General features: G+C 35.5%; 1 protein-coding gene across 1 annotated transcript in view; it reads left to right on the top strand.

Annotated features, from left to right (window-relative positions):
• LOC136668358 (uncharacterized) overlaps nt 1-13,687 on the top strand; it is a 55,440-nt gene that overhangs the window by 2,138 nt on the left and 39,615 nt on the right. The window contains exons 2-17 of the mRNA XM_066645837.1: nt 3,878-4,054; nt 4,378-4,551; nt 4,966-5,127; nt 5,308-5,481; nt 5,663-5,830; nt 6,074-6,250; nt 7,006-7,179; nt 8,342-8,515; nt 8,947-9,123; nt 9,442-9,615; nt 10,202-10,375; nt 10,504-10,680; nt 10,861-11,034; nt 11,191-11,358; nt 11,601-11,777; nt 12,533-12,706. Of these exons, the coding sequence (XP_066501934.1) occupies nt 3,878-4,054; nt 4,378-4,551; nt 4,966-5,127; nt 5,308-5,481; nt 5,663-5,830; nt 6,074-6,250; nt 7,006-7,179; nt 8,342-8,515; nt 8,947-9,123; nt 9,442-9,615; nt 10,202-10,375; nt 10,504-10,680; nt 10,861-11,034; nt 11,191-11,358; nt 11,601-11,777; nt 12,533-12,706 (2,775 nt within the window). The remainder of the gene's footprint in view (nt 1-3,877; nt 4,055-4,377; nt 4,552-4,965; nt 5,128-5,307; nt 5,482-5,662; nt 5,831-6,073; nt 6,251-7,005; nt 7,180-8,341; nt 8,516-8,946; nt 9,124-9,441; nt 9,616-10,201; nt 10,376-10,503; nt 10,681-10,860; nt 11,035-11,190; nt 11,359-11,600; nt 11,778-12,532; nt 12,707-13,687) is intronic.

The raw sequence follows: 13,687 nt of genomic DNA, 5'->3' as shown, positions 1-13,687 counted from the left end.
AATTTCCAGAGATTAAAAGGTGAGTTCCTGGATCTGGATTTACACTTGATCTTTATGAGCAAATTCAAAAATCATGTTATGAAAACAGCTAGGATCCTCATCTCGCTGTTTTCAACCAAACATCGCTTGTGAAAATAGAAATAAGATTGGTTCATTTTTATAAATAAAGGTTAAGTTATATCAGGGGTTTTAAGAACATAAGTATGTTTATAAAATTTTACCACTGAGATTGAATTGTAAGAATGAATTGTCACAGACTAGACAAAGGACTTGATGTTGCGTGGCGCTGTATCTTAAGGCGGCCACTGGAAGGCGCGTTCGTTCCACATGGTTGCAGTTGTCCTGAATGCTTTTTTTTAGAATGCATTTCTGGTATCAGTTTAATTGTCATGCTAAGTCTCAGTGTCTGGTTGTAGTGTCCATTCCATAATGGACAGAGGAATATAGATTTCTTTCCTTTAATATTGGAAAGTATGGATCATGGTTTGATTCACTCAGAGGAGACAGATGTTGAGAGAGATTAAACATTTTAATAAAATTCCGGGCCTGAGTCCACTACACTGTCCTCTTAAAACCACACGCAGTGTCATGTGATTATGCCCCACCCAATCTGACACTTAGAAGCAACATAGAGGAGAACATAATCACAGAGGACAACTGAGCAATTTGAGCATCTTGTAGGAAAATGCTGTGTCTTTTATTTGGACATGTTTTGACTTTAGTGAAGACAACATTGAACATAAAGAAAAAAAATTAAACACAGAAATGTTTTGTTGACCAAAGTTAATACCACCAACAGACATCAATCAAATCATGGAATGTAAGAACCTATAAATAAATTCATTACTAGCATAATATTGTTATATACTAATATTATTGTTTATAAATAGGAATTAAGAGCTAATCCCTGAGTATTAGAAATCTGTAAAATGGAATTCAGACCAGACCTAATGTGAACAGTGTTTAAAACCTCAAAAGGCAGAGGTTTGTACAGGTGTTATATGTTTTCTTTATATCTTGTTTTTAGGATTGATATTTTAAGACATGAAACGGTATGAAAATTTAATATCATGATTCTCTTGGACAACATTATCAGAGTTATTAGTATTATATATATATTTTACCATTTTACCACAAATTGAATAACAACAATTGAGCAGCAATTAACAGCTATGTATACTCCTTTAAATAAACTTTGAACAAAAATACATCTATATGTTTAATAAATTCTGCAGTTTTATTTTTCTTTTGCCTTATGTAAAGCTGTAAAATCTTTTGTGATTAAGATTGATCACTGTATTATGTTTTGATTAACAGGTAATGAATTACGTCAACCTCAGTCTTATTTATTTTAGGAAATACAGCGGGTGAAATAAGTATTGAATGCGTCACCATTTTTCTTAGTAAATATATTTCTATACATCAAATCTACACATGCAAAGAAATCAAACCATAGATGTCCATATTTAGTTATGGGATATAATGAGAAATGACAGAAAAAATATTGAACACTCTTACTGAAATTTATTTAATATGTGGTACAAAAGACTTTGTTGGTGATGAGAGCTTTAAGACACCTCCTGTATGAAGAAACCAGTCGCATAAATTGCACAGGTGTGATTTTGGCCCATTCTTCCACATAAACACTCTTCAAACATTGAAGTTTCTGTGGGCTCTTTCTATAAACTCTGAGATTTTGTTCCTTCCATAGATTTTCATTTGGATTCAGGTCAAGGGATTGGCTGGGCCATTCTAGGAGCTTTATCTTCCTTTCTCTGAAACTCTAGGTTTGGGATCTTTGTCTTGCTGAAATGTCCACCCTTGTTTCATCTTCATCATCCAGGTAGAGGGCAGCAGATTTTTATCAAGAATGTCTCTATACATTTGTCCATTCATCCTTCCTTCAGTTATATGAAGCATGCCAGAAGTGTGTTGTATGCTGAAAAACAGCCCCACACCATGATGTTCCCACCTCACTCTTGGTATGGTGTATTTGGGGTGAAATGCAGTGCCTTTTGACCTCCAAACACGGTGTGTATAGGCATTCAAAGAGTTAAATTGTGGCCTCATCTGACCAGATTTTATTCTCCCAGTATTTCACAGGCTTGTCTAAATGTTGTTGCGCAAACATTAAACACACTTCAACATGCTTTTTTTCTTCAGAAATAGAGTAATGCGTGGTGGGTGTGCAAAAAGGCCATAGCGCTTGAGTGCATTACTTATTGTTTTCTTTAAAACAATTGTATATACTGATTCTAGGTTTCTCTGTAGCTCTCCACAAGTGGCCCTTGGCTCTTCTACAAATTCTTTTCATGTCTCTGTCTGAAATTTTGCGGAGAGCACCTGGTGGTGTCTGGTTTATTGTGAAATTATGTTCTTTCTGCTTCCAGATTATGGCCCCAATAGTGCTCACTGGAACCTTCAAAATAGTATAGAAATTATTATACATAATTTACGGACATCTATGGTTTGATTTCTTTGCATGTGTGTTGTTACCGACGTCCGGTGAGAATTTCATGTCAATAGAACCTTTATTTACTTAGCAAATTGGTGACATGTTAGAAAATTTTCACCCGCTGTATGTTTACTACTGAGACGAAACCAAGGCTCCATTTCATAAGGCATGTTTATTTCAAACAGCTTCTAGAGCACAAAGAGAATGGATTGAAATGATTTTAGGTGTTACTTAATGTTAGCAGCAGAATATTATCAAGAACCATTTAATGCAGAAAGAGTCTAAGAAATTTGTTCTCAATTTATTGTGTGGAAAAAAAAGTATGTGAATATAATTATAGTGCCATTTAAGGTGGAACAGTGCAGAGTTTGTAATTCTGGTTACAATGCGTTCTAATTTACAGGAGATTTTTTTGTCATTAAAAATAAAATGACTAAATCAGTATGTTTCAACAGCCACCCTTGTTTTTACAAACATTAGTAGCCCATTAGCTTACTTTTCAATATTCAGGAGTGCTGATGTCATTCAAAATCTCACCTCTCCATCCTGATTTCACCTTCCCTGGTTTGGAGGGGTATTGGAGAGTGAAATCAGTACAGGGTGGTGAGACACATGTTATATGTAACGCACCTGGGTGACTATTCCCAAATTTGGTTAATGCTGTAACTTATGTGAGGTTTTTAAACTGCAGTAAATACATTGAATTAACATTAAAATATCACTTGCATTTTCACCATGCTTTATCTTGAAACCGGCAACTGTTTCATTTCTAGATGTTTTATTTATCAAACTCACCTCTTTCATATATTGTGCTTTCAGGCTCTGTAACTGTAACCTGACAGAGAGAAGCTGCTCAAATCTGTGTAAAATTCTCAGCTCAGACTCATGCATGCTGACTGTGCTAGATTTGAGTCATAATACTTTACATGATAAAGGAGTACAGCTGCTTTCTGCTGCACTGCAGAGACCACAATGTAAACTGGAGACACTCAGGTGAGTTCAGCCAGTTTTTCTGAGGTGAATTCAACAAGATTATGTAAATTTTAAGATAGAGTGGAACTAACACTAGACCAGCAGCAGGACTGGAGTTGTGCAGCACTGGTCCATAGCTTAAGCCCAAGCAACAATAAGGGTTCATACTGATTAGTAAAAGTGTTTAGGAAACATCGGAAGTGAGAAATGCTCTAACAAGATTACTTTTTGTATGTACATTTTTTTGTATTTCTGTAATGTAAAATCTTAGAAACACTTTAGTAGAGGTTTGCATCCCAGTTTATATGGTCTGCTATATTATTTAAAAACGGACTGCATCGCCATATATCCATCAGAGTGTAGGTGTTAAAATGTGCAGATTTCATAGAAGAAACTGACCTATTCAACAGTGCAGAATGCAAATGATTATACATTTCTGTCTTTCTTTAGGCTTTCATGCTGTGGTATATCAGAGGAAGGATATGCTGCTCTGGTTTCAGATCTGAAATCAAACCCCTCATCAAACCTAGTAGAATTGGATCTCAGAGGAAATGATCCTGGAGAAACAGGAGTGAAACTTCTCACTGATCTACAAATGGACCAAAAATACAGACTGGAGTTACTAAGGTAGATATTTGGCTAAAACACATTCAATTGATTATTTAAAGTGTACTCATTATAACAGATATTATTTAAACCAAATTATTATAATTTATAATTCATTGCAAATTGCTTTTTTTAAATGCATTATTTTTGGAGTTATGTTCTTAAATTGTAAATATTCCATGTTCGTTTTTTAGTGTATTTGATGTATTAGGCATTTGAATGTGTGTGTACACAGACTGAGATTGTAATACAGTGTTGTAAACAAACAGCTGAAATATAATTCATCTTTTAAAAAATCAGCACATTTAACTTCTCCATAATTTGCATGTGTTCTCCTTTGGCAGACTTTTGAAAAGTGATGATGCAGAGAAAGCCTTTGATTTTTTGACTAAGGTTTTGGAAACAAACCCATTACTGCTGAAAGAGCTGGAACTAAGTAGCAAAAAACAAGGAGGATCTGCATTGAATGAAATCTCTGCTCTGATTGGGGATTTACACTGCAAACCAAATACACCTAGGTGTGTACTATTAATGTGATTAGACTTTAAGTTTTACTTAGAACAGTGGCAGTTTTTTACTGTATCAGGGTACTTAACAGACTCATCAATACTCAATACACAATACACAAACTGAGATTGTAATACACTTTTGTAAACAAAGAACTGAAAAAGGAGTTTAGGAGTGCAGAAGCTTCCTGATCTACAAGAGGATCCAAAGTGTATACTGAAAACAATTAGGTGATTTAATAAACCAGAACATTTATGTAACAAAATAAATAAGTTTGAGGTTGAATTAGTGTAAAGATTATTATAAAATACAGACAGACACACATATTTACATTGGACTAGAAACTTACTATGAGGTAGAAGATTAAGTAAATGTTAAACTGATATTGATGGCTTTGATCTTATTTTCTACACACTGTTGAACAGTTCTACTGCAGAGCAAGTCTGTGCTCATCTGACTGAAAGTCTACTAGCAAACCCCCTACTTCTGAAAGAGCTGGATCTCAGAGGAAATGATCCTGGAGAATCAGGAGTGCAGAAGATTACTGATCTACAAGAAGATCCAAACTGTAAACTGAAAACAATTAGGTGATTTACTAAACCAGGACATTTTTTAAAAGAGTTTGATGTTGAATTATTGTAAAGATTATTATAAAACACACAAACACAGACTGATACACATATTTATATTGGTCTGGAACTTAATATGAGTGGGAGACGAAGTCAATATTAAAGTTATGTTGATGTCTTTGGTCTTATTTTCTGCAGATTGTTGAACAGTTCTACTGCAGAGGAAGTCTGTGCTCGTCTGACTAAAACCCTAGGAGCAAACCCCCTACTTCTGAAAGAGCTGGATCTAAGTGGTAAATTACATGGAGATTCAGAAATGAAGCAGCTTACTGCTCTTCTGGAGGATTTACACTGCAGACCTGTAACAATTAAGTATGTATACAAATCTATATTTCAGCTATTGTTTTAAAAATTAATATGAAACTCTAAAATGTCATTATCCAGTGCAAATATAACAATTTGGAATAGTTTGTCTTTTTACTATATTCACTTTTTCTGATTATTTGTTTAAATTAAATTCATTCTTAAAATAAATTCCACTTTTAATTTGCAGAATAAACAGGAACAATATTACAGGGGAAAGCTGTCCTGATCTGGTTTCAGCACTTAAATTAAATTCTCCAGCATTAACAGAGCTTGATCTGAGTGAGAATAACCTCGGGAACGCTGGAGTGAAGCAGATTTGTCCTCTACTAAACGTCTGTAAATTACAAACACTGAGGTGAGTTGAAAATTCTTTAAAGTCCTATTTGACATATTTGAATTAACATATTTCAATGTTCTTGGTTTAAACTGTGGCTGGAACTTTAGCTGTCACATAATCTTCTAAATCTCTGATTTACATAATAATACATAATAAACAGTAAAAAGTACTATTATAGTAGGAATTTTTGGCTTCAACAAGATTTGTTTGTATCATTTTTGTCTGTTTATTGATAAAGAACTAATTTTATTTTCTGTGAAGACTTTCATTTTGCAGTGTAAAAGAAGAAGGATATGCTGATCTGGCTTTAGCTCTGAAATCAAAGCCCTCATCACACCTGACAGAACTGGATCTCAGAGGGAATGATCCTGGAGAATCAGGAGTGGAGAAGCTCAGTCAGGTCTTAGATGATCAGTGCTGTAAACTGAAAAAACTTAAGTAAGTCATTACTTTATAAAATCAATTACTCTCTATACTCAGCCAGTGGTTCCCCTTAAACTCATCACTAAGTTGTGTTCTGGACATGAAGTATTGTCTTACTCTTGTTTGAAGCATGTTCACAATCACATTCTTGCTTTCCTCTGTATGGTCTTCCCACAACCCCCTCCCATCTGCCCACCACAGACTAATTTCTGCCAGTGTGACAGGGCCCCTGACATCATTGGTTACAAGGCTTGAAAAAGCTTAGCCTTTTTTATTAATCAACACACATAATAGAGTTCTTGGTGTCTATGATATTAAGTCTACAGAGATGGAAAATCTCTGATCATGAGCAGTGGCAAATAATTCAGTCACGAGGTTTTAATATCTATGTGAACCTAATCTTAATAGATAATGTCCTAAAAGTCGGCAAATAAATCGTTTTGATTGAACAGTAAGATTTATGTACATCTATAACTATCCAAAGATGATTATAACTTATTTCTTGAAGAAAATTACATTTCTTTGCATTTGGGTATTAATTTTGAGATGAGCTTTTCTTACCTGTCTGTGTTTGAATTCTAATTCCATTTTTTTAAACTAAAGTGGAGTTCTTACCTCTGGCCCATCTAATCCAATTTCCACCAAATTTCTGCACACCACAGTTAATGCCTCATTAGTTGTTTAAGGTCTGGTACATATACCCAGTTTCTTTCAAAAATACTTACTGTGACAGAGTCCATTGTGGAAAATATAATTTTTTGTCTCTGAAGGCTGTTAACGACTCCGGCTGCAGAAGAAGCATGTGCTTTCCTGAAAGAAAAACTGAATAAAAATCCTTTATTACTGAAAGTTCTGGATCTGAGTGGGAAAATACAAGGAGACACAGAAGTGGAGCAGCTATGTCCTTTATTTAAAGATTCACACTGCAAAATAAAGGAGCTCAGGTTTGTACTACTCTTAATTCTGTTTTTGTATAAAATGGTTTCCATGTTACAGGGTCAGATTAAGGGTACATGTGTTACAATATCAATTTATGAAGACCAGGTTTAAAATATGTAGTGTGGCACAGTGGTGCAGCTGGTAGTGTTGCTGTCACACAGCTCCAGGGACCTAGAGGTTGTGGGCTCAAATCCCGCTTAGACCAAATCCAATTAAACTAAAGTATATAAATATATGAAAGTGAAGAAACAGAAAGTGAGTTTCTGCCGATATCAAGCATGGATTCACGGCTGTGTGTGTGTTTCACGACATTAACATGCATCGGAGAAGTACAAAAACACTGCGATTTACAAAACAAAACACGCGAAAACGCTGTTTTCTCAGAAGAGAGAGAAGCCGCTGTGTGTGCACGCACCAATCAATCTGACTGGATTCAATCTGACTGGTTTAGGCTCCGGACCCACCGCGACCCTGAACTGGATAAGTGGTTACTGACGATGGATGGATGGATGTTTAAAATACTGTCTGAGGTTATGATAAATGCTAAAATGAATGCAGTCACTTCCACATTGCTCATATTGTTAAACATCTGTGAACATCAGTTTTTGTATGAACACAGAGAAAGTTTCATCACCATTGCAAGTTTTTATTCATTATTTACCATACCCAGGTATTTCACAAACTGATGCAGTCAAAGTGCAACCTTTTGTGTAAGAAATCAATAACATAAAGCTTTTGACCATTTTACACATGATTATGCTGGATTTTTATGTCATTAATGTTGACTTTAAGAAAACCAAATCGACAATTTGGTTTTTATAAAATAATTTGTAATCATTTTGGAGGAAATTTTAAGAATGGCAGTCATTCTCCATGGTCTCCCCTGGTTTAGAGGGTCCTTGGGGAGTGAAACTAGAAAGGTGAGGAGAGGTTGGGCATCGCACTGTGTACACATTAAGTGCAATGCAGCAGAGCTTCACCTGAGGGACTGTTCCCACTTTGGTTAAAGCTGTATCTTTCTTCAGGTTTTAAATTTATGTATTTAACATTCAAATGATATCACGAAAAAACAGAAATTTTCACTGTGGTTTACTGTGACACTGGTGACTATTTCATGTCTAGATTGTTATTTACTAAACTCTTCTCTCTCACATATTGTGCTTTCAGGCTCTGTGACTGTAACCTGACAGAGAGAAGCTGCTCAAATCTGTGTAAAACTCTCAGCTCAGACTCCTGCATACTGACTGTGCTGGATTTCAGTCGTAATACTTTACATGACAAAGGAGTACAGCTGCTCTCTGCTGCACTGCAGGGACCACAATGTAAACTGGAGACACTGAGGTGAGTTCAGCCAGTTTTAGTATATTTTAAAATACAGTGGATTAATTGAATAATGAAATAGTGCAGAAAACTAGCGCAGCTCCAGGCCTGGTGTTGTGCAGCACCAGTCCACAGATTAAGCCCAAACAACTCATTTAATAAATCTGCATATTGACCATTTTCAGTGTTTTAAATGAAACATAGGAAATGCAAAATACTCTAAGAAGTCTGTTTTTTTATGTAAAAATTTTACACTTTTATTTGTTTAATGTAAAATCTTACCAACACTTGACTAGAGGTTTGCATTCCAGCTTGATATGGTCTGCTATATAATTTAAAACTGTGTCTTGAAATATCAGTCAAAGGGAAGGTTTTGAAAGGTTTTATAGGGGATTTTGAGGTATTCAGCAATACAGAAAGCAAAGAATTATAAATATTTGACCTTCCTTTAGGCTTTCATACTGTGGTGTATCAGAGGAAGGTTATACAGCTCTGGCTTCAGCTCTGAAATCAAACCCCTCATCAAACCTAGTAGAACTGGATCTCAGAGGAAATGATCCTGGAGAAACAGGAGTGAAGCTTCTCACCAATCTACAGATGGACCAAAAATACAGACTGAAAACACTAAGGTAGATATTTTGCTAAAACACATTCATTACATTATTTTAAAGTTATGGCATATAACAGATGTTACAAAAATATAATAACTAAACTATTGTAATTCATTGCTTACAGACTTATTGTCAGACTCCTGTTTTTAACATTTTATTTTTGTAGCTGTGTTGTTAACATTTTAAATATTGCCTGTTGTAAGGCATTGGATGTATTAGGCATTTGAATGTGTGTACACAGACTGAGATTGTAATACAGTGTTATAAACAAACAGCTGAAATAGAATGCATATTTTAAAAAAATCAGCAGATTTGCATGTGTTTCTCTTTTGGCAGACTTTTGAAAAGTGATGGTGCAGAGAAAGCCTTTGATTTTTTGACTAAAACTTTGGAAACAAACCCATTACTGCTGAAAGAGCTGGATCTGAGTGGGAAAATACAAGGAGGCTTTGCATTGAATGAAATCTCTCCTCTGCTTGGGGATTTACACTGCAGACCAAATACACTTAGGTGTGTACTTTTAACGTGTTTAGACTTTAAATTTTACTTAGAACAGTGGCAGTTGTTTCTTTATCAGGGGACTTCACAGACTCATCAATACTCACCAATATAAGCAGAGGTCATAACAGAGGCAGGCAAGTGAACAGAGAGAATTATCCTGACAATGAAGTCAGAGCAGGGACCAGGCTGGAGAATACAATGACCACATACAGGATGGCATATGTATTCATTACATTTCTCATTCTCCCACTGTCAGGAATTGCACCACACAGAAGCACTATTTCTCACATACATATAAAGACTGCACCACATGGATGTACTTTTGTGTTTCACATACTTTGTGTACTTGTAAATACAGTCTCCCCACATGGTGGAGAAAACATGTAGAATATTTAGTGTATTTGGTGAGTGCAATGACATTGCTGAAACTAGAGTCCCTACTTTTACTATGTTGGTGTTTTCACAGTATATTTTGACAAAAACACACAAAAATCAAGAGAGCCTGGGACTACTGGTGTTTTTCAGATCATTTTAACTCCATTTAATTGGAAAACACTTGCATTACATATCTTCCCCAAAATTTGTTTGATTGCAGGTTGGTTAAAAGCAGTGTTACAGACAAAGACTGTGGAGATCTGGCTTCAGCCCTTTGTTCAAATCCCACACATTTAATAGAGCTGGATCTGAGTGAGAATAAACTAAGTAACTCTGGAGTGCAGGAGCTTTGTAAACTGTTGGCCAATCACGATTGTAAACTGCAGAAATTGGGGTGAGTTTTCACTGTTTTATTCATTTGTAATGCTAGGACTATACATGAAGCATATACAAACACATCTATATGCATGATACAGATGAATCTATTGCTTTTTTCTTAATTCAACATTTTTTTCTCTCCAGACTTTCAAGCTGCAGTCTGGAAGAGGAAGGTTATTCCACTCTGGCTTCAGCTCTGAAATCAAACTCTTCTTCTCAGCTGAAAGAGCTGGATCTCAGAGGAAATGATCCTGGAGAATCAGGAGTGAGGAAGCTTGTTGATCTACAAGAGGATCCAAACTGTAAACTGAAAACAATTAGGTGATTTACTGAATCAGAACATTTTTTAAAAGAGTTTGATGTTGAATTATTGTAAAGATTATTATAAAACACACAAACACAGACTGATACACGTATTTACATTGGACTGGAAGTTAATATGAGTGAGAGATTAAGTCAATTTTAAAGTTATGTTGATGTCTTTGGTCTTATTTTCTGCAGACTGTTGAACAGTTCTACTGCAGAGGAAGTCTGTGCTCGTCTGACTAAAACCCTAGGAGCAAATCCCCTACTTCTGAAAGAGTTGGATCTAAGTGGTAAAATACAAGGAGATTCAGAAATGAAGCAGTTTACTGCTCTTCTGGAGGATTTACACTGCAGACCTTTAACAATTAAGTATGTATACAAATCTATATTTCAGCTATCGTTTTAAAAATTAATATGAACATTTATAATGCTATTATCCAGTGGAAATATAACAATTTTGCATATTGTGATTATTTCTTTCAATTAATTTCATTCTTATAATAAATTCTACTTTTTATTTTGCAGAGTAAACAAAAACAATATTACAGGGAAAAGCTGCACTGCTCTGGTTTCAGCACTTAAATTAAATTCTCCAGCATTAATAGAGCTTGAGCTGAGTGAGAATAACCTCGGGAACTCTGGAGTGAAATATCTTTGTCCTCTACTAAACGTCTGTAAATTGCACACACTGAAGTGAGTTGAAAATTATTTAAAGTCCTATTTGACATATTTGAATTAACATATTTCAATGTTCTTGGTTTAAACTGTGGCTGGAACTTTAGCTGTCACATAATCTTCTAAATCTCTGATTTACATAATAATACATAATAAACAGTAAAAAGTACTTTTACAGTAGGATTTTTTAGGCTTCACCAAGATTTGTTTGTATCATTTTTGTCTGTTTAATGCAAGAACTAATTTTATTTTCCATGAAGACTTTCATTCTGCAGTGTAAAAGAAGAAGGATATGCTGATCTGGCTTTAGCTCTGAAATCAAAGCCCTCATTACACCTGAGAGAACTGGATCTCAGAGGGAATGATCCTGGAGAATCAGGAGTGGAGAAGCTCAGTCAGGTCTTGGATGATCAGTGCTGTAAACTGAAAAAACTTAAGTAAGTCATTACTTTATAAAATCAATTACTCTCTATACTCAGCCAGTGGTTCCCCTTAAACTCATCACTAAGTTGTGTTCTGGACATGAAGTATTGTCTTACTCTTGTTTGAAGCATGTTCACAATCACATTCTTGCTTTCCTCTGTATGGTCTTCCCACAACCCCCTCCCATCTGCCCACCACAGACTAATTTCTGCCAGTGTGACAGGGCCCCTGACATCATTGGTTACAAGGCTTGATAAAGCTTAGCCATTTTTATTAATCAACACACATATTATAGTTCTTGGTGTCTATGATATTAAGTCTACAGAGATGGAAAATCTCTGATCATGAGCAGTGGCAAATAATTCAGTCACGAGGTTTTAATATCTATGTGAACCTAATCTTAATAGATAATGTCCTAAAAGTCGGCAAAGAAATCGTTTTGATTGAACAGTAAGATTTATGTACATCTATAACTATCCAAAGATGATTATAACTTATTTCTTGAAGAAAATTACATTTCTTTGCATTTGGGTATTAATTTTGAGATGAGCTTTTCTTACCTGTCTGTGTTTGAATTCTAATTCCATTTTTTTAAACTAAAGTGGAGTTCTTACCTCTGGCCCATCTAATCCAATTTCCACCAAATTTCTGCACACCACAGTTAATGCCTCATTAGTTGTTTAAGGTCTGGTACATATACCCAGTTTCTTTCAAAAATACTTACTGTGACAGAGTCCATTGTGGAAAATATAATTTTTTGTCTCTGAAGGCTGTTAACGACTCCGGCTGCAGAAGAAGCATGTGCTTTCCTGAAAGAAAAACTGAATAAAAATCCTTTATTACTGAAAGTTCTGGATCTGAGTGGGAAAATACAAGGAGACACAGAAGTGGAGCAGCTATGTCCTTTATTTAAAGATTCACACTGCAAAATAAAGGAGCTCAGGTTTGTACTACTCTTAATTCTGTTTTTGTATAAAATGGTTTCCATGTTACAGGGTCAGATTAAGGGTACATGTGTTACAATATCAATTTATGAAGACCAGGTTTAAAATATGTAGTGTGGCACAGTGATGCAGCTGGTAGTGTTGCTGTCACACAGCTCCAGGGACCTAGAGGTTGTGGGCTCAAATCCCGCTTCGGGTGACTGTCTGTGAGGAGTTTGGTGTGTTCTCCCAGCGTTCGTGTGGGTTTCCTCAGGGTGCTTCGGTTTTAATTTACGTTACTCTCCTCCCCAAGTTTTAACATTATCAAAATAGACCAAATCCAATTAAACTAAAGTATATAAATATATGAAAGTGAAGAAACAGAAAGTGAGTTTCTGCCGATATCAAGCATGGATTCACGGCTGTGTGTGTGTTTCACGACATTAACATGCATCGGAGAAGTACAAAAACACTGCGATTTACAAAACAAAACACGCGAAAACGCTGTTTTCTCAGAAGAGAGAGAAGCCGCTGTGTGTGCACGCACCAATCAATCTGACTGGATTCAATCTGACTGGTTTAGGCTCCGGACCCACCGCGACCCTGAACTGGATAAGTGGTTACTGACGATGGATGGATGGATGTTTAAAATACTGTCTGAGGTTATGATAAATGCTAAAATGAATGCAGTCACTTCCACATTGCTCATATTGTTAAACATCTGTGAACATCAGTTTTTGTATGAACACAGAGAAAGTTTCATCACCATTGCAAGTTTTTATTCATTATTTACCATACCCAGGTATTTCACAAACTGATGCAGTCAAAGTGCAACCTTTTGTGTAAGAAATCAATAACATAAAGCTTTTGACCATTTTACACATGATTATGCTGGATTTTTATGTCATTAATGTTGACTTTAAGAAAACCAAATCGACAATTTGGTTTTTATAAAATAATTTGTAATCATTTTGGAGGAAATTTTAAGAATGGCAGTCATT

Source organism: Hoplias malabaricus, chromosome 15 (assembly GCF_029633855.1).
Source record: "Hoplias malabaricus isolate fHopMal1 chromosome 15, fHopMal1.hap1, whole genome shotgun sequence".
Classification (NCBI taxonomy): Eukaryota; Metazoa; Chordata; class Actinopteri; order Characiformes; family Erythrinidae; genus Hoplias; species Hoplias malabaricus.
The sequence above is the reverse complement of the archived record's forward strand: the minus strand, read 5'-3'. Positions and strand labels throughout refer to the sequence as shown.